The sequence below is a fragment of the Corvus kubaryi genome, unplaced genomic scaffold (assembly GCF_017639235.1).
Source record: "Corvus kubaryi isolate FWS band 111438036 unplaced genomic scaffold, C.kubaryi_AGA036_p1.0 137, whole genome shotgun sequence".
Classification (NCBI taxonomy): domain Eukaryota; kingdom Metazoa; phylum Chordata; class Aves; order Passeriformes; family Corvidae; genus Corvus; species Corvus kubaryi.
In genome coordinates, this window is record NW_024580671.1 from 23774158 (window position 1) to 23794538 (window position 20381).

Genomic DNA, 20381 nt, shown 5'->3' on the forward strand with positions numbered 1-20381 from the left:
GATATAAAGTGCAGGTATGTAAAACAGAAAATAAAAATGTCGCCACTAAACATCAGAGCAGAGCTAAAAGGCCATTGATTTACCACTGTAATCTTACATTCAATTCTGAAGCTACATCATTGAGAGTGCCATCACTGGAGAGGCTGCCTCCAAGCATGGGTCTCAGTCCAGGTTTCCTACCCTGTGGACACTGGGACAGGTTGTCCACGCAGTTCAGTAAGGGAAAGAGAGAAGCTGTGTGGCAGGTGAGGTGGACAGAGAAGCAAAGAATATTTAGAAAAGGTGTACACTAAATTAGAGAAAAAATAAAAAGAAAAAAAAAAGAGCATTTTAAAATTCTAAACCCAAAGTGTTCCATTTTGGGATTCTTATCTATATAAATGATAGCAACACATGGACACTGGTGTGAATATGATGGCAAAGCCACCTGCACATATTGGCACATATAGGATACCTACAGTACCAACCTTAGCCTTTTCCGTGATTAACACACCAAGGATCAGTACACAGAGGAAAATTAAACCTCAAGAGGTATTTAGGTCAGGAATCCAATCATTCTTCCCTAGATTCAACAACTATTTAAGATCAAAATGGTACAGTGTGAGTTTAGCCCCTCTATGTCAAGCTTGCCATATGGAAAACAGGAGGATCTATCAGTTCCATCACAGTTACTTGTTAAATGCCAGCTAGCCTCGCTGACTGAGATAGGGAAGCTTTAACTCTATAGCAATGGGAAATAAAAGTCACTTTGAATGAGTCATCTTTAAGCTGTAACGCATCTTAGAAAAAAAAGTATCAAGCAGGAAAGCAGAGTTTTGTTTCCAACCAACTCTCTTTCTCTGGCAAGCTGCTGCACAAGTTAGCAGAGGTCTCAAGTGGTCTCCATAAGCCTGGAATAGGATCATAAGCCCAGGGAAAAAAAGAAAGATTAGTGAACAGTTTGTAGGCAGGATGTCAAAGACGCAGATAAATTACAGCCTCCTACCACACATTCATTTTATGAATCGGATTTAATTGTGTGGCTCTGGCCCCAGTTCTGTCCCACAAATACTAATCTCGTAAGACTTTATGTAAAAAAAAAACAACCCCAAACCAAAACCAACCAACCAAAAACCCCACCAAATTAAAAGAAAACCAACCAAACAAAAGAAAAACCCAAACCAGAAAAATAAAAGCAACCCTTCAACATCCTTCTTAGCATTTTAGCAACCTACTACTTCATGGTCAATACCCAAGAACATGGTGTGCTGCAATCAGTACTGTCTGAGCTAAGACAATGTTGCTGCCAAAACAGATGGTGATGCTAAGGAGGAGGTAAGGAAAACATGACTGAAAAAGGAAGAAGAGGAAAGGCTGTTGCATTTGTAGCACTCGCAGTCACATAATTATAAAAGCAGTCATAGCAGATCAACAAAAACCCACCTAAGCAAATATCCTGCCTCCCACTATGGTCAAAAGTGGATATGTAAGGGAGAATATAATACATGGGGAAGCGTGTGTAATATCTGTCTCAAGTACTTTCCTAGCCTAAAGCCATTTATTGTTCAGATTCCCCCAGTTGAAAGTGATTTCTATGTATTTGGTAATCCTTAAAGGGTGTAATTGCTATTTATTTTATAACCCTTCACCTTGCACATATACTCGGTACTGGACTGAATAATGTTTCATGTGAAGAAAAAGTGCTATAGTGGTAGAGTGCCAGATGTTATAATTTAAGGACACAATTAAGGAAAACATTCTCAGGAGTAGCTATGTTTTTCATTGAACCAACTTCTCTATCAGGAGAAAAAAGCAACATAAAAAATTAATCTGCTTCTTCAGGTCTGCATATGCCTCCCATAACTTTAGTCAAGGCTCTCTTTGATCCCATGAAAGTTGAGATCCCTAGGAATTATTCAGCAATGTTGCTGTTACACACTAATTTGCCCTAAGGTGGTTTAGAGCCTATTACTCACCAGAAAGAACAATTTGAATGTTCCTATTGTTACAAATTAGCGCTGTATACATTAATATCACAACAGTGTATCAATATACATAAAGCAAATCTTAAGAAGCCTTTGTTTTCTCCTCTTGAGAAAGAAATGCCTGTCATTATCTGATCCTTACCAGTAACAGCTAAGAAAAGATACTCTCTTCCTGGGATTCACAAGACAGTTTTGGTTGGAATACTTCTATTGCCACATCCTGCAGGCTTGCCAAAATATTAACATGCTAGTGTGGGCAAAGCATTCCACTTGGGACAACTGATCAACATCATATCACTAGATGCCAGACTGTCAAAACATACTTACGCATCACTGGCTTAGAAAGCAATAACTGAGCTCAAAACAATAGCTGAGTATATCTACTAAATCTAAAAATGTTTACTTTTGAAAGTATGGGATCAGCAAACTGAGAATCAATATGTCATTGCTCTTTCTGAATTTGATTTACACAACTGGGCCTTGAAACAAATCAAGAACAGATTAAGTCAGCTATGACTTCATTAGCATCTCCCTTTTGTGCTAACCACCCTGTCCTTTTTAGCTAAGGAAAAGGCAAGGACATTTAGCTTAATACCCTTCCAGTGTGATACACCCTCCCCAGTCAAACCAGAAACATACAGATATTCTGCGATACACTTGACGTTTCCTTTGGGCCATCTTCTGGTGCATCAGAGGAGGACATTGGATCTGCAGCAGCCTGTATGAAAAAAATTCAAAAGGAGGCTGGGAATTATAATGAAATGTTTTAATACATCTTTCCCTTTGTGAGTTTACTCAATTTGAACCTACATATAATATTCAAACAAGTAAATAATTTAAGCAGTGTCACAGTTCAAAACATCTGTGGTTTTACAACTATTTTTCCTAGCTGCCTGAGTATGAGGAAGAACATACCAAAGACTAACTACTTCATGCCTATTTTAAAAGATAATATTTATACTTGACAGGGAGTTTTTAAATAAATGGGATTCCACATAAAAAGAACAAGTTTATCTCTAACACTACTATAGCACCTTCTGTATTGAAAACTAAAATGTGCACTGATTATTTTAATACCATTTAACTCAACTACCAGTCAGCATTAGTCTGTCAGGAGTCTGACAAAGTTAATCAGTACTCACAAGACTAAACATCCATTCTAGAAAAGTCAGGCCAAGTATTTGTTGGGATAAGGCAGTTACACAATATGCACATCAAATCTTAGAAAGTTCATGTGCATGATGACTTTATACATATCAGAAGTCAAAGCCAAAAAGACACAAGACATCTGCAGAGTTTTGCCCTCTAAAGGAACAAAAGGTAATTGAAAAGATTCCCAAAGACTGACTTTTAAATATTATCACTAGAAGTATATGATGCAGGTCTTTGGCTAGCAAAAACCTCTCTTATTTTTGATTAACAGGCAAGTTTTAAAACGCGTGCATAGAATTCAAACAATTCCAGTCATTCAGCCAATGTCATCCAAGCCAGAGAGGCAGAGTCAGTGCAGAAAAGACTCAGGAATAAGAGAAAGCTAAATTATAAACTACCTTTAGGCAACAACATTAATCCAAAATTTAATCAGGATGATTATTGGAGGAATTTGGAATTTCTGAACAAAATGAAGTCAAAATGTTACAGACAGGATGAGAATCCATCACCATTTAAGTACTTTCCAAAGGAAAGGCAATATTAATGAGTCAGCAAGCAGGCAGCCAACCTCTCCTGACAGATGCCAGCTTTTTAGCTAAAATGACTGGTTTATTTACTTTGTACTTAACCTGCTAAGGTTTAAAGCAAGACTGTACAAAGCACATCCAATTGTTAAGAGCTTTCAACAAAAGTAATTATTTTCCTCTTGCATTCCTTTATGCCAAACAGGAATTTGGAGAAAATAAATCCTGAGCGTCTTACCGTGGGCCCCACTGAAGGCAAGGAAAAATTTATGATACATTTCATGGAGTAAACTCAAAAAGTACAACAGCTTTACAGTGCAAAGTTTAAAATACTCACAGCAACACATCATCCTTTCACTACAAAGTAAAAGTCTGTTCACTGACAACTGCAAACTGCAATTACACTGCAAATTGCAATTACATTCACAAATCTAATTTAACACCAGCTCAGCTTTTGATCAGAACATATGGCTTGACTCTACTGCTTGCATACGTTAAGTCTAGTCACAAAAATATTTTGGAAAAATTTATCCATCTGTAACATATGGAATTAATCCTGTCACTTATGCTGGCTTTGTCATCACAACATCACAGCACTGCAATGAGCACAGCACTAAGCCACCACATTAGCAGTTTGTTATTCTTTTTTTTTATTAACAGGACAAAAGAACAGACATTCTTATACTTCATAAGATAAAAATTTCCTGAGCTTCACTTGTTATACCAGAAAAAGCTTTTGAGATACACAGATATGAAAGGAGAAGAAAAGAACAGAAAGGATAGAACAAGCATCTCAGTTGAATTTGGCAAGGAACTTAAGCCATGTACAATGTGATTATTTGTACATAACCAATTTCTGTAATTCTCACAAAATCTTTTTCCCCTAAAAGTTTGATGTCATAGGTTAGGCTATTTTATGCAATTCCTCACTTGCATGTAGAATAATACAAAAGACCCATTTTAACTTTTGCAGCTGGAGGGACAGGGAACCTGAAAAGAACCTAAATGTGTGGAAAAAAATAGCACTCAGCTCTCTATCCCCGTTTTAAAAAGGGTCTCATGCTGGCATTCTCAACCCTAAGACTTTGCAGAATTTCCCCACGAATGAGTTGGAAGAACCTGGCTGATTCAGCCTTGACCTTCCCTGCAATTGTACTGAGATACAAAGTTCATCTCCAAGCCCTACCTCAGGCTGTTGCTCCTCTTGCATTCCTGTAGTGTAGGCTTATTTTCACCAACCACACAAGAACTGAAAGAAGTAGAAAGAAATGGAGAGAATTAAAAATTAATGGCATAACCCAGAATACTGGCTCAAGAACTGTCAGGGGGAAAAGAAAAGCAGATGCGTCTCTACAGTCTCTAATAAAGGTTGAAGTAATAAAAGCAGCAAGCTGAAGAGGCACAAATGTCACCTCTTCAACTCTACTGCTGTTAACCACAACAAACCAACAGCAACACCCCCAGCAGCAGGGTAAAACTAGCCTGTTTCAGTATGGTTCTTGAGGTGGCTCTAAAGCCAGAGTATAGTTTCTGCAACAGCAAAAATTTTGCTCAACTTGATCAGTAGCTCTGTCTTGTCCATATAAACTACATCCAGACAGTTTTTAGGCAAATTTTAGGAATCATGTCTATTTCTATTTCACTGCTGCAAAGAATAGGAGAGCAGCCACAATCTTAATATTCAACTATAGTCATACATGTTGTTTTATCTGCATCATGTGATCACATATATTTACAAATATGCCAGGGTTAGATCAGTCAGCCAGTATCTGTATGAAAACCCCATGAAATTCGGTTTTAAAACCCTTAGTGAATGGTTTCCATATCTTAGTTTAACAATATGGATGAAAGAAGGAATCTTAAAAGTCCAAAGTTCTCCCTGAAGCTGGCAGAGTGCTATGACTGGACTTGAGTGGTACTCTGAGGCAGTTACCCAAGACACTGAATGCAGGACTACTGCTCGTTCTGCTTATTCTCAGTGCCATCCAACCAAAATTGAAGCACTCAAAGAAAGTGCTGCTTCTTTATTACAACAATTTGGGCTACCTCCATTTGAGCTACTTCACAGTACATGTGAACAGTGTTTTATTTTATTAAATAAAGAGAGAGCAATCCTGAACAACTTAGTCATAGAATACATTTGCACTCCTGCTCGGGGGAGTGGACAGACAAGTTTGGCTCCTGCCCTACAGTTAGGTGAGGCTGAGGAGAAAAGCTGGCTGGCATCTGGGTGATAGCATACGTCAGCACACAAATGTGATGGCAAGCCTCCCCCTTGCCCAAATACAACAGTCTCCTGCAGTAGGATTAGTGCTCTGCATCCTGGTTTCTAAAAAGCCATTTTACTTTCTAGCTTTGCTTAAAGTAAGTTTCTTTTAAAGAGCATTTGCCTGGGCAGTATGAAGCATGTGAGTGTAATTCTGTCCACCGGCACATCTCCCTCCACACAGCAGAGGGATTTCAGGAATTTGTGCCTTTTCACTGTCCACTGCTCATGGTCAGCCAGCAAACTGGAGATCACAGCTGCAGGCTGGGCAAGAAAAAAGCACAGTGGCCAAGATCCTGGCTTCTGCATGGTGTCTGGAGCAAAATCCCCATGAAACCCAACAGAGCCCCACAGCTTGAGCAGGCAACAGCTACAGACACAGCTCCTGAGCTGTGAGGCAAATACCTCATTAAAACAAATACGCACTAAACACAGTCCAAGACGTTCAGCAAAACAAACTATTCAAAAACACCAAAGAAGTCTGCACAGGCAACATAAGCACTTCAGTGGTTTTGCTACAAGGTACAGTATCATTTTAAAACCACGGCCACGCCTTCCTGCCTTCCAAGGAGTCAAGTCAAGGAACCTTGGATGTCAGAGTAAGCTGAAACAACAGGTGAAGCTGAACTGCTCTTCTGCTTCAGTACGCCCACAATGTGTGAGTGGTGTGGACAGATCTAAAGGAGCACAGCAGAAGGAAACCCCTGCCTTGAGACCTGCAACCTGAACAGGACACACCAGCGCACAGGCACCTCAATGCAGACAGTCTGTCAGTTTTGTGGGCTTAAGTAAACCCAGCGCCTCTTTTTATCCTGTCCTGTCTCTGATAGACTGGCTTAACTACTTGTTGACTTAGGCAGTAAACCAGACTGGAAAGCAGGCTCAGTTTAAAAAAAAACACCACTTTTTTCCCTTCACACTCTACCAAGTGTGTCTTTTAGTTCAGATGACCAAACAGCTGCAGGAAGAACTGCACCAGCAAAACTTGAGGAACAGCATGAAACGGAGATGTTGAAACCAACTGCCCTCTGAGGAAATACTAGTCCAACTACAACATCACTCAGACTGTACTGATGCTCAGCTCTGGGCTTGGTTCTCAATTGGTCTGTGTGCAAAATACCACAGTGTTTTTCTGCCAGTGAATCAGCTGGCCCTAAACACAACCTAAAGCTCTAAGCTTGATTAAGGCCTGCTGGCATTTGAAAACATGTCTCTTATCTACAGAGTGCTTTTCAAAATAATGAACTACAAGTGCTGTTTAAAGAATAGACTCCTACACAGAAGCACTATGTGGTGTTTTTTTCCCCACCAAGTGACATTTTAGAAAACCTCATCCCATTCTCACCACTAACTAAATTATATGGCTGATACTGGTGGGGGTGGGGGGAAGAGATCTTCTTTGAAGTTTACTCATGCTAACTAGCACCGTTTTTTAACTGACCTGTACCTTTGGAGAAAACAAGCTGTTTGTTTCCAGCTCACTGTTTCACTGTGGTTTCCAGCTGCAGCCTCTGCAGGGAATCCATGAACAATACTTCCATGGCCAGATGAGAGAATGGGCAGCCACAACAGGCAAGTCTGCCACTTTTCTTCTAGGACAAGTGGGCCTATGGGAATCTCATGAGGTTTAATAAGTGCAAGATGCTACACTTGGGTCAGGGCAACCCCCCATTATCAATACAGGCTGGAGGATGAAGGGATTGAGAACAGCCCTGCCAAGAAGGACTTGGGGGTGCTGGTGGATGAGAGGCCGGACATGACCCGGCAATGTGCACTTGCAGCACAGAAAGCCAAATGTATCCTGGGCTGTATCCAAAGCAGCATGGCCAGCAGGGCGAGGGAGGGGATTCTGTCCCTCTGCCCTGCTCTGGTGAAACCCCATCTGCAGTGCTGCATCCAGCTCTGGGGTCCCCAATACAGGACAGACATCAACCTGTTGGAGCAAATCCAGAGGAGGCCACCACAATGGTTAGATGGCTAGAGCACCTCTCCTGCAAGGAAAGGCTGAGAGAATTGGGGTTGTTCAGCCTGGAAAAGAGAAAGCTTTGGGGTGACCTAATTGCAGCCTTCCAGTACCTGAAGGAAGCCAACAAAAAACACAGAAAGGGACATTTTACAAGAGCTGTAGTAACAGAACAAGGGGGAATGGCTTCAAATTGAAAGAGAGTAGATTTAGATTTGATATCAGGAAAAAATTCTTTACTTCTGAGCGTAGTGAGGCATTGGAATAGGTTGCCCAAAGCAGCTGTGGATGCCCTATCCCTGCAAGTGTTCAAGGCCAGGCTGGATGGAACTGGGAGCAACCTGGTCTCATGACAGGTGTTCCTGTCCACTGCAGGAAGGTTGGAACCAGCTGATCTTTAAGATCCCTTCCAACCCAGGAATTCTATGATCTTGTTTTCAGGTGCTTAGATCTGCTTAAGTTACACTGGAGGTGAAATTTTCCATGCAGAAGACCTGTTTCTGGATTCACCAGATTACAGGCAAGGCTGGCTACTCAGCTAGCAGCATTCTCCTCAGCAGGACTGGCAAAAGTCCATATATTTTGGGAATTAGTCAAATACCTTGGACCCCAGGCTGACCTAGCTCATCCATGTGAAAGGCACTACCCTTATACGTTTCTTTATTCACAGAAGGTATTTGTGTGCTATGATATTTGAAATACAATCTTGAAGCCTCTGAGAGAAGACTGAATGTACCTTGCTGTTACACAGATCATCAGCTGAAGCACACAAATCTGTATGCACTTCCTTCCCCCATGTCCAATAGAAAGGGGGCCGATTCAGATCAAATCCTGGCAACCATCTGAACAACTTACATCCATGCATTTCCAAATTACTTGTAGTTTTATTTTTCAACCTGTGTTTTGGACTTTCTTTTTTTTTTTCCTTTTCTTTTTTTTTTTAAAAAAAGAAATTTTCTTTTAAAAAAAGAAATTGTCTTTCCTAAAGAAATGACACAAGGTAACAAGGCATCTTATTTGTCTGTGCTTGTTCACCCACAGGTAAATTTTAAACACTTATGGTAAGCAGAGAAGAGTCTCACAGTCATTTTACAGGTGCAACGCACAGCACTGCTCCTCCAGGAAAAAAAGATCACTGAAGATTACAGGAGGTGCATGTGAAAAAGAGGCGGTCAGGGAACAGAAGGAAATTCAATCCCAAGTTGAAAAGCCGCAGGCAAAAAAACCTGTTCAGAGAATTATTTACAGTGTTCCATAATACGTATACCACAATATCTCATAACCCCAAGTTCTACTTACCATGAAATTTGGCATGAACATGTGAAGCCAATCAAATTCCCCTCCTCCAGCTACTTCAAAGGCCTGTAAGAGCCCCTTGCGAGATATATCGCATACTGAAAACCTGACATGACAGTGCACTTCTTTCAGATGAACTGGGAGATGCAGCTTGTAGGCACTCATAAAGATCAGATATTAGGAAGTATTTCTGTTCTCTTATCTGCGAGGAGACTGTCTTAATCGTTCATTAAGGGATTCATTCTCCTGCTGTGAGTACTACCAAGAAAATTCCTGGAGCTAAAAGAAATAAAGAGAAGTCTGGTCTTGCTCCTTATAATCCAGCAAGATGAGGCTTTGCCTCTGAAATTTTCTTGAAAGGGCTGCTTGATGATTGAATCTCCACTTCAAACACCTTTTTCCCAGGCAAGTGGGATTCTTGTGCCTATTGCATCTTTGTTAGTCCGAGGGGTCCTGCCATTCACTGGGCCATTAAAAATTGTTGCTTATATATCCATGTGTGAACAAATGAAGCCCTTTTTTCAACTCTTAAGACACCTAGGCAACCAAACAAATTTTTGAGACCACTGAATAAACTGTAAATGTAGAATTTAGCCATTACTCATCCCTACTGATAGGCACCTATTTCCTCTCAAGGTCGTCTTATTCTGACAGTACATAGAGGACAGCCATTGCTACTGAGAAAAGCGCTGCCAAAGAGGGGCTGTATTTTTTCCATGCACATTGGCATTATTCTCTTTCCCCCAAAACTGCACGTTCAGAAAGGAACACACAGGAAAGTTCAACATCTTCTAGCAATGCTTATCCTGCACAGAGGCTGGCAAAGCAGAGTTAGAAAGACCTCCCTGCCATGCTATTTCACATCAGCCCTCGAGCTTTCCTAAATTAAACCAGCTTCAGCAGTGCTTCCTCTTTGTGTGAAATCTTCTCATGAACTCATTTTTCGTACTTGATAGTCTCAGTTGACCAAAGTGTTTCAGTTCTAGCTTCATTTTTAGGCATCTGAAACTCTCCTACCCTGCAGTCTCAAGAACACAAGAGGTACACTCTCTCACAAATCAGGGCTCCTAGCAAGGCAAGTTAAATAACAAAATGCCCTTTCCTGTTTAATTTCAATGAGGTATTTCAGTGAGAAAATTCAAACGAACGCCACACAGGGGTGGACAGACAATTCACTATGGTATCCTCCTACAGTAGGGCTGAACTTGTTCCTTTGCTGTCTTGTCTAAATTTGCTTTCTTCAGAGAGTGATTCAACTGAATCAATAAAAAAGCTCTCTAAAAACCTCTCATGGTCCTACCTATAAAACAACCTAGTCAGCTACTTTCCAACAAGATTTTTATTGAATGTTTTCCTCCTTCTGAGCTATACAGAAATTCAGAAGCAGCACTTTCTTTCCTCAACATGTTGACACTGCAAGAGGGAAATAAAAGTTGCCTGTAGTCTTATAATTGCTCTTTATTTTCTATGTACTGCACACACATCAGAATAGATGTGTGTAAAGAAACTAGGAAAGGAGTCACCAAACTACAACTGGTTCCACCTTTTATTGAAAGGAACAGGCAAAAAATTTCTGTGTTTGATCCCCTCAACAAACAAATGTAAATACATCTATTAATGCTTTTGATAGTTACAATATTCACTAACACTGCACAAGGTACAGACACTTTGGTACTCAAAGTATTAATCCCATAGCCTCCGAGATATGATTGTATGTACTTCCCTGTTCTACAAATAAGAAACTGAGGTATATGAATGCTTAAATAATCTATAAATCTGACCTCTGGTAGCTAAACAAGTAGTTAGAAGGCTCCTGGAACTTTCAAAACATTTCAATTTTGCAATCTGAATTTTCCTTTGTTTTTAATCATTGGTCCTTCTAGGATCCCCACACACCCCACAGGACAGAACTTCCTCATAGTAACACAGCAACACCACTCATCCTTGTTCCTCTAAAGTGGCTGTGGGAAAGACAAGAGGTAGGCTAAGGACTGAACTTGAGAGCAGGCTGTTGAACAATAAAGTGGGAGTCCTCCAGTGAAAATACAGCACACCTCACACAGGTCATGTTACAACTGAGCCAAAACTGACCTGAACCGGACATAAGCCACAGGCACACACGAAAGTCAGAGACTCATGTGTGAGCTCTCTAACACCAGTATCCTTGGCCAGAACACAGCTTCCATCAGCTTGGTATGAGATGCAGCAATAAAAATTTACGTGCATCTACGTGCAATATGTGTGCTGTGTTCCTTTCACCCTCTAAACCTGCAGTTTCACTAGCAATGGATATTTGATTTAGCTGGTATAGCCTGTACACTTTACAGTCATATTATGCACTGCAGAAGCACATCTCATTTGAATGCTGCCACCCTTTTAACAGGATCACTTATTTTATGTGAACAGAAGAGGCATATCAGTACTTCAGAAGATACAGACCCAACTTTTCTCCCACTGACAGACTGTTGCACTTTTTACTCGCTGACCTAACAAAGCACCTTCCACGCTTAACATTTAACCTATTAAGAAGGCAAATCCAAAATAAGATACCCACTTAGGTCTCAGCACCATACTCTGGAATGTGAACAGAGTATTTAAGACTGATGAGACTTTTTCCATACTTTCACACAGAAATCTTACAAATGTTTACAAACAATCATCAGCTCCAAATGGTGTCTTCTCTGTTGATAGACTGCTCATACTCAGAAGGATGCATCAGCTGAAACCTGTCTGCCAATTAACGTAACAGCCACAAATTCAGAAATCGGTATGTATTTCAGAATTATCACCAATGTGACCTATTCCACATATTGCATGTTATCTCTTTGACACAAACCCACGCCTTTGAAACTTAACTGAGCAACTGGTTCTGTAATCACAGATGGTTGTAGAGCATGGCTCTGGTTTCTCACGACTCAGAAGTTCACAAATTTCAAAATACATATTTTTACCCTCTGAGTATCAATGAGGTGTTCCTGCAAAATTAACTGTGCAGACATATGCAGCCTAAACTCAGGTACCTGCACACTGGAGTCAACATCCATGTGCATGCCTCGGAAGCTAAAATATAAAAATCAAAGACAACTGCATTCATTTTGCTTGAAAGGAGGTGTTGAAACACAAGAATATGTGGCCTGGGACACTGAAAACATGCTTATTGGTGAAAGACAAGAAAGCATTCTCATATTCTTTGTGGTTTTACAAGTTATTGCTATTACACTGACTAGGTCTACTTGATGAAATGAGTAAGTATGAGGTGAATCAGGATGGTAATGCATTGCAGATTTGAGAATAAACACTAGCCCACATCCTTATTCTTTTAAGAGGTTGCAGAGACATAGCTAAACTTAGAAACATGGGGCAGAAAGACCACAGTGATGTGGCTCATGTCTGGACAGGCACTCAGAAACTGACAGTTTTTTAGAACCTACACGTCTATCCAAGCCACTTTCCTATTGTATTCCAATGTGACTTATGTGAATTCAGTGAAGATCTAGAACCAAAATAATTTCATTAGACTTTCTTGTAACCAGCAGACTGCGGTAAGATATCAGTACACCTCCTCCCTCCAGGCCATGTAAAGCTATGAACCAAGTGATACTTCTGATTTTGGAAAACTCTCTAGCACACTCCCAAGCAGAACAAAAGGAAAACAGCACAGCTGCTGCACGTGTAGTTTCCATGGAGTTCTACAAGAAGCAGGTTTTTTGCTCTGTTCATTACCTACAAGCAGCAAGCAAAGGAGATGGGTGAAGAAGTTCTGCGGTGTCAACGGCCGTCAATGGCTGTTTGAGATGTGCAGAAACTGCATTGCAAAAGTACCGGCAGACACATCAACTTTTGCTATGAACACTTTTAAACACAACCCTTATGATGGTTTGGAGGGATTTTGGAGGACAAAATAATTTTGCCCAACTGTCAAGCACATTACTTATCAGTAGAGTTCTTCTGCCTGTCCCTTTCATCCTAGTCTCCAAACAACACCTGGGAACAAGCTGATTTACTCTTTCAAAATCATCAGGTGAAACACAAAGCTGAAAAAATTATATGACATCGGCTCATCTTCTGGCAACAAGTAAAGACACAGAGCTCTACTGTGGCAGGGAACTGAGGGAAAAGGGTCAGGTTTCACGACAGACCTCAGAGACAAAGCTCCAGGACAGCAAATTCCAGCCTGCAGTCACAGAAGCCCCACGATAACACTAACAGCTCAATACTATCGACACACTCACCAGGAAAGCTGTCCCGTTTCCAAGTCCATCCAGCTGTTGTACTACTCATTTAACCTGGAAAGGACTCTGTACCTGACAAATTCAGTATATATAAAGAAAAAAAAAAAAAAATCTCTATTTCCATGACTATCTGCTGCCCTTCCAAGAAATGAGAAAACTCCTCAGCAACTCCTGATCCTGGTTCCTCACACACAGGCCTTCTTTACAGGCTATGCTGTAACTGGCTGTCTTGCTGTCCTTCTGAAGGACGGCTCCCAGTTGTGCAACACACAAGATATGCATCCTAGCAAGGCAAGATCAGGATCTCCAGGTGCACTACACAGGTGATTGGAGACTTTCTTCAATTTTAGCAGCAGTCATGGTGGTGTTCGGCTGTGGTGCAGGCTCTTGCTCTCTCTCAAAAGCGGGCACACCCTTCCTGAGATAGACAGACCTCTCAACATAGAAGCATGACATTGCACTGACCCTAGAGACAGGGTTATTTTGCAGACAGCCTGAAGGGCTTACCCACCGGAAGACACTCTCAGAGCTCCAGTGTAGTCTTTCCTGTAGCTTGATATGCAGTGTCATCAGGACACTTAAATTCTTGCATGTGGACATGCTAAGTCCCTGCATCCCTCAGTGACTTCAATCAAAACTGCAAACCAAGTCAACTACAGGCAGGGGAAGGAAGGAGGCAGTAGAAAACAACTCCTCTACTTTTTTTTTTCTTATTAGAAAAAGAAGTGTAAAGGAAGAGAACTTGTCACTGAGTGCATGCACATTTTCCGACAAATCTATAAACTGCAGTTAATATTAAAGTTATGTTCCCCTGAGTCCTGTTTTAGGAAGGGAGAAAAATACTCACTGCTAAAGTTCCAAGTTCACATACAAAACTGCAGCCTTAACTAACATGTTCATAGCACCTGAAATTTGAATGGCCCTTTAAAAAAACATTCAATAATTGAAGGTCTGACCTCACATTCAATTCACATAGGTATTTGCAAATATATTTCTAATCTAATAACATCACCAAGAGAATACATTGGTCAGATTTTGTACTAAATAATCTATGAGAGACAACCAGTGCTGCTAACCAGAGTGAACTTCCCCTGACAGAACAAGGAGAGCTGCAGAATCCTTCTTTCCCACTGGCACTGGCTGGCAAAGCACATGCTGTGATATCACTTCAGACAGACACAGTTACAGACCACTCCCATTAAATCTGGAGCACATTTATCTCTGGCCTGCTCTCATTTCTACATTTTCAAAGACTGCCCCAAATATCTTTCTTCACTTTTCCTGAATAGCAAATAAGGAAAAAGAAGATGCTTTCTAAAAAGTGTTATTTTAAAAAAGCACTCATATGACTCGCCCACAAATAGGTGCCAATACCACGTGGTTCGTTCGCAGTTGTGGTGGCAGCAGCAGCATTTCATTATATTTACCATATGGAAGAAAGAATACACTGAAAAATCAATCTAACTCTTCTAGCACCAAACTACACAATATCCAAGTCTACAGTTAAGATGCCAGTGTGCCAGACACTGTGAGGACTGAAATTTACAATAAGCAACTTACAACTAAAATTTACAATACAATAGTCAATTCAAGTTACTGAATCTTGCAAGTCTACTGACTGCCACCAACAGCAGGGCACAAACCAGTGCCACAGCCACAACCCAGATTTTTCAATTAATAAACTCATTTAGCTTAGGATAATTAAATGGACATGTGTTTTCCCCCTGCTGTGCAAGGTCTACTAAAATACAGTAGAGAAACCCCTGGAATCTGTTTGGTTTGGGTTTTTAAATTTTTTTTTGCTTTACTCTGTTAGCTTTCCAAGAAGGAGTACTTCCATTAATGAGGTGAACAGTAGTTGCACAAATACATGCCTCTACAAAATGGAGAAGTGAAGTCGTTCCAGACACACTATTGTCACCACTACATTTGCAAAATAGCATCTAACTTGTAAAAGACCATCCCGTTCCCTCACTTTTACAACCCATCAGCTGCAACTTTCTGCTAAGTTTTACCAAAGAAAAATACTCTCTTCCTGAAAGCTAGCAAAAATAAACACCTCTGTTGTATGGACACCTGCATCGGTACATGTATTTTCCTCAAGAGAAAAGCCCAGGCTATACCTGTGACACGAGTTATGCTCAAGACCCGGGTTAATCTGAACTATTTTCAGAGGTGAATTCAGAAAAAGCAGAAAAAGCCACTGCTTTTTCTAAGACTGCTTTTCTAAAACTGCTAAGAGACCAAAAAAACCCAAAAAAACAACAACAACAAAAAAAACACCCTAAAAAAGAAAAAAAGAAGAAGAGCTGTGAGTTTCGGCTTTTCCGCAGCTCCCCGCCAGAACCAAACAAATCCCACGCTCTTATCACGAAACACCTGGACCAGGAGCGCTGTGCCACGTCCGTGAACCCGCAAACCAGGGAACAGCCGTAACGAAGGAGCTGAGGACACGCGGGCCCAGGACCTTACAAACGGCCCCAGGAGTCGCGTTCCCCACAAGGTTCCTGCCCAGCGGCAGTTCCCCGGCCGGCAGGGCAGGGCAGCGCGGGCCTCCTCGCGGGACGCGGGCGGGAAGCGGCCTCCGGCCTCCTCTTGCCCCGCGAGCGGGGCCGAACGCCTCAGCCCGCCCGCTGCGAGGCGGAGCTCGCTCGCTCGCCCGCCCGCCGGGAGGCCCCCCCTCCCGGAGAAGCCCCTCGGCCCCGCCGCCTGTGGGGTCACCGGCGGGGCAGCGCCAGACCAGCCACAGCTGCAACTCGCTCGCCAGGCCCGGGGAGCACTTCCAGCAGCGGGAGCGAGCGGGGCCGCCGCGCCCTGGCCACATCCCTGCCCAAGCGGGCGCTGCCCAGCGGCACCTCCGAGCCGACAGCTGGAGGGGCAGGGCCGGGCGCGTGCCAAGGGCGAGCAGTGAGGGGACACGGCAGCGCCGCTCGCAGCCCCCTCCCCTCCCGAGGGGCACGGGGAGAACCGCGACATCCTCCATCCGCTCCCCCTTGCACGCGCCCACCGCGACCGGGGCCGGCCCCAGCACGGCCCCGCCGCCCCCCGGCCCGGCGGGACGCGGCAGCCCGGCCGTCCCCCCGTCCCCACTGACCTGCCGTGCTGGGCGATGAGAGCGGCGGAGCCGCCGCTGGCCGGGCTACTGCGGGCGGAGCGGGCGCGGGGCGCGTTAGCCGGACAACGTGCTGCACGACTCAGCGCGGGGCGGGGCCGCCGCGGGGCACACTGGGCGCTGTAGTCCTCCTGTGCTCCCGGTAGCGGGGCAGCGGGCGGCAGCGGACTACAGCTCCCAGCCCACGGACTCCGCCGGGCCCTCCTCCTCCTCCTCCTTCGCTCTCTCCGCGCGGCTCCCCCGCCGGCGGCCGCTTCGCTCCGACCCGGGGCCGCGCGGCCCTGTGTCCGCGCCGGGTCACAGCGGCTGCCCGGACCTGTGTCGGTGGAAGGGTCGCCGGGGGCCATCGGGATTTCTGCGGGAGCCCCGGAACGGAGCGTGCGGAGGTGCCTTCAGCTTCCCTGGGGGGCAGGGGCCCTTCTGGCAGGGAATTGAGCCACGTCTTTGAGGCTGCTTCTCCCTGTACCGGTGAAGCAGCTCTGCGGCCGCGGCGAGCGCTCGCACCCGAGCCCGGCTCGGTTCAGGAGGTCCGGCTTGTCACCGACCTTCAAGCCCTGGGCGCGGAGCCAGCAGCGCTCCCCAGGTGTCCGTGCCTGCTGTGGCTGCTGGCGGTGTGCTGGCACACGCGTGGCCGTCCTTGGAAGCCGTTTGGGAATGTGTACGGGTGTAAAGAGAGAACCCTTAGGGGTGGGACTGCTTGGGGTGTCCATGTGCAAACACGCCGTGCGTCTAATGAAGACTGAAATCGCAGGGATATCACACTCCAAACGACGTCATCTCTGAAGTTACGCATTACTTCCTCGATGTACAGCCCTGCTTGCCACTGCTGTTCTGGCCCTTTGCTTTCTTTCTTCCAGTGGGCCTCTTCTGCTGGAACAGAGTTAAGTGTCACCCACAAGACGTGAAAAATCTGTGTTACACCACCTGTTAAAGTACAAGGGGTATTTGGTGATACTCCAAAATAATAGGCTGACACATATTACTGGTCAAGAAAACATTTGTTTTCAAAAAGATGTGTCAAGAGTTGATTGTAGCAACCGGTTGTGTCTTGGAATTGTCGCTATCCTTTTCCTGCTTCTGATAAGTCACAGTTCAGTGACCATATGGCTTAAACACCCATTTAGTCTGTGCACACATTTGTTGTCTAAATACAGTTTCATTTGAACAGATGTGAAGGTGTGTTTTCTGATCTTTTTTTACTTTACTTTCACATCCTGGGTTAGTTTAGGATTAGTTGCAAGTATGTGGAAATCAAGTCCAGACATGTTGAGACAGTTGGGAGTTTTACTTCCTGTTTCATCTTGCTGTAAAAGCACAGAGCAGGCATTTAATGTGTGAATGATCAAAACACACCTAATCAAGTAAGGTATAAGCTATGCAGACCTTCAGTTCTAAGGAAAAAACATCCAATGTCTAACAGAAAAGGAAGAAAAATTCACTTTGGCCATTTTAATCTAGTGCTGTACACTGATTTAAATACTTTCATTTTGTTCTCCCACAACTGGTGAGAAAAGGCCACCAAGAAAGATGGGACACTGTACTAGATCAGAACAAGTTGGTTGCTGTTTTTGGGGAGTGTGCCTGATGGCTTTATTGGCATCTGCCCTTTGAGTAGTGTCATTCCTAGATGCAGCTGCTCCCCCTGACCACAGCTGCTTGCTTCTGAGTCTGCTTCTAATCCCACCTCTTCCAGGCCTTGCCCAGCCATAAGCTTTCCATGGCACCAGATCCACCACAGGGCTGTCCTGGAGCAGGTATAAGCCTGTGAAGGTTGGCTAAGCAGCATGTGAGAGTCCTTATGCTCAGCAGCCTGAATTTCAAGTTGCAGTAGTGTCCCTTACAGAGCTGATCACAGTTTTTATCCTCAGATTTGCTCAACTATCAGTGTGTGCCAGGCTTATACTCAAGCCCCAGTTACTTGTACTGTCATGTGTTTGGTTCAAGCTGATACTGAAGCTGAGTGACAGTTCAGTATGTTTTTGACTGCAGCTCCTCCTACTTCACCACCACGGGTGTTTTGTGCAAACTCTGTGAGCCCCTTGACAGAATGTAGATCTGTTCCCAAGTTTCCCACTGCTTCAGCTGCAAAGGTTCAATGATTTTTTGGTCAGAGCATGGGAGCACTGCCTTAGCCTGCAGGAAAGACCTCACCTGATCTGATCTGATTGACAAGCACTGTGCTTTTGGGAATACTGCGACCTTGCTGGCCTGATTTTTAGCTCGTGAAGCTGCACCCTGATTATGTCAACAGTCTTGGTAGTTGCTTGTATACTTACTTCAGGCAGTGTTTCCTTTGGTGGCTCAGCAAGAGCTGTGGTGGTTGAACATGCCTTTACAAGGACTAAAGTAAGATGCAGGTCTCTACTGACATGAAACAGTGTGGCTGGAGATTCTGCCTCTGCTGTTTCAGCTTAGTACGTGGTGCACAACACTTCTGAGAGTGTAGAGGGAGGGCTGAAATGGGAGGAAATTTATCAGAAGCAAGACCTCTGCCAGCAGGAGGTCTGAGAGGTGCCCTTGTGCCAAGACTGTGCCAAGGATCCCTCTGCCAACTGTAGTGTCTCTGCAGGGGCCTGCATGACTGTAAATTGTGTTCTGCTCCGTTGTGAGTAATGAATGAGAGAGTTGTGGTAATTGAACACTCCGTTAATTAGCAATTGCAAGATGGGTCACTGGTGTCTTCTGAGGCCTAGTGTAACATGTAAATCCAGTTCTTAACATTTAATACTTTGAATATCTTCTTTAAATATCGCTATTGATGTGAGATTGTTTTGAGATCAATGGCAAATACCAGTAGTGAAGACAGGACATGATAGATGATTCCTGAATTTCTTCAGTGTTTCAACTCTACTAAAAATGCACTTTTTTTTAACTGAAATATCTGTATATACAGTATATCTGAAGTAAGTTTGTTGTGTAATGAGTCAGAAAGGCTTCTTATGCACATGCCACTGTTCTTAGGCATAGAAATTTCCAGGAATTTTTGGGATTTCCAGGGCTAAGAACAAGGAGGGGAAGCTAAGTGCACTTCTGCCTGCCTTCCCTTCCTCTCTTTCCTTCTTTTCCTCCCTCCCTCCTGCCTTCATCTTCCATCCATTCTGCTCTCCTTCTCTTTTTGAACAAGTTATTTTTACATTAGGTTTCTTAAGAACTGATAGAAGTAATGGTGACATGAGCCAGAAGAGCTGGTTGTCTCCAGTGATCTCTGGTTTGTAGCAAATAGAGACCCAATGAAACATTTGAATCAGTGCCTGAACAGATTTCCAGGGAAGGCACCAGGCTGTTTCCTGGATGGCCGTATGTCTGTCTGTGTCACAACAAGTTCTTAAGAACCTGTAATAAAGAACAAAATCACCACTACCGCCCAAACCAAAAAACCTTGAGCATTAGAAATGTTATTCAAGCATCTGACCTAAACTGGTGTTTGCTTGTATCCAAGCCCAGTAGCTCCTGCTCTGTGGGACTGGAGGATAGCTTTCTCTTTGTAGCAGCCTTTACCTGTTTAAACATTGTCACGTCTCCTCTTGCCTTCTCTAGATTAGTGAGCCTTAACATTTCCTCCATGAGTCCCGGCCTCATGGACACTTGGCTGGGGTCGGTACTGCACACTGCCTGGAAAACGCACCTGGACACATCACTGCTGAGCGCTCCCCAGTTCCGCAGAATCCTTCCCCACCACCTCTGGCGTTTCCAGCCCTGGAGCAAGGCGGGGGTGGTGTGACCATGGCTCGCCGGGATACAGACGGGAGCGTCTCAGAGGCGAGGCGGGGCAGCCGCTCGGAAGCAAAGCGCCGGGACCGCGCCGGGACCGCGCCGGGATCGCGCCGGGACCGCGCCGGGACCGCGCCGGGATCGCGCCGGCATCGCGCCGG

The 20381-nt window shown here is 43.9% G+C and overlaps 1 protein-coding gene across 5 annotated transcripts in view; it reads right to left on the bottom strand.

The window, feature by feature from the left end:
- Positions 1-16601, bottom strand: part of TRABD (TraB domain containing) — a 35656-nt gene extending 19055 nt beyond the window's left edge. The window contains exons 1-3 of one of the 5 annotated variants that reach the window (XM_042018221.1): positions 16492-16601; positions 4827-4889; positions 2604-2682 (exon numbers count right to left, since the gene is read on the bottom strand). In XM_042018221.1, coding sequence (XP_041874155.1) covers positions 2604-2682; positions 4827-4850 — 103 coding nt within the window. In that variant the 5' untranslated portion in view covers positions 4851-4889; positions 16492-16601. Of the gene's footprint in view, positions 1-97; positions 2685-4826; positions 4890-13397; positions 13421-15776; positions 15927-16491 lie in introns of those variants that run through there. The other 4 variants (XM_042018222.1, XM_042018223.1, XM_042018226.1 and 1 more) reach the window with 4 other exon arrangements.
- Between the last annotated feature and the right edge of the window lie 3780 nt (positions 16602-20381).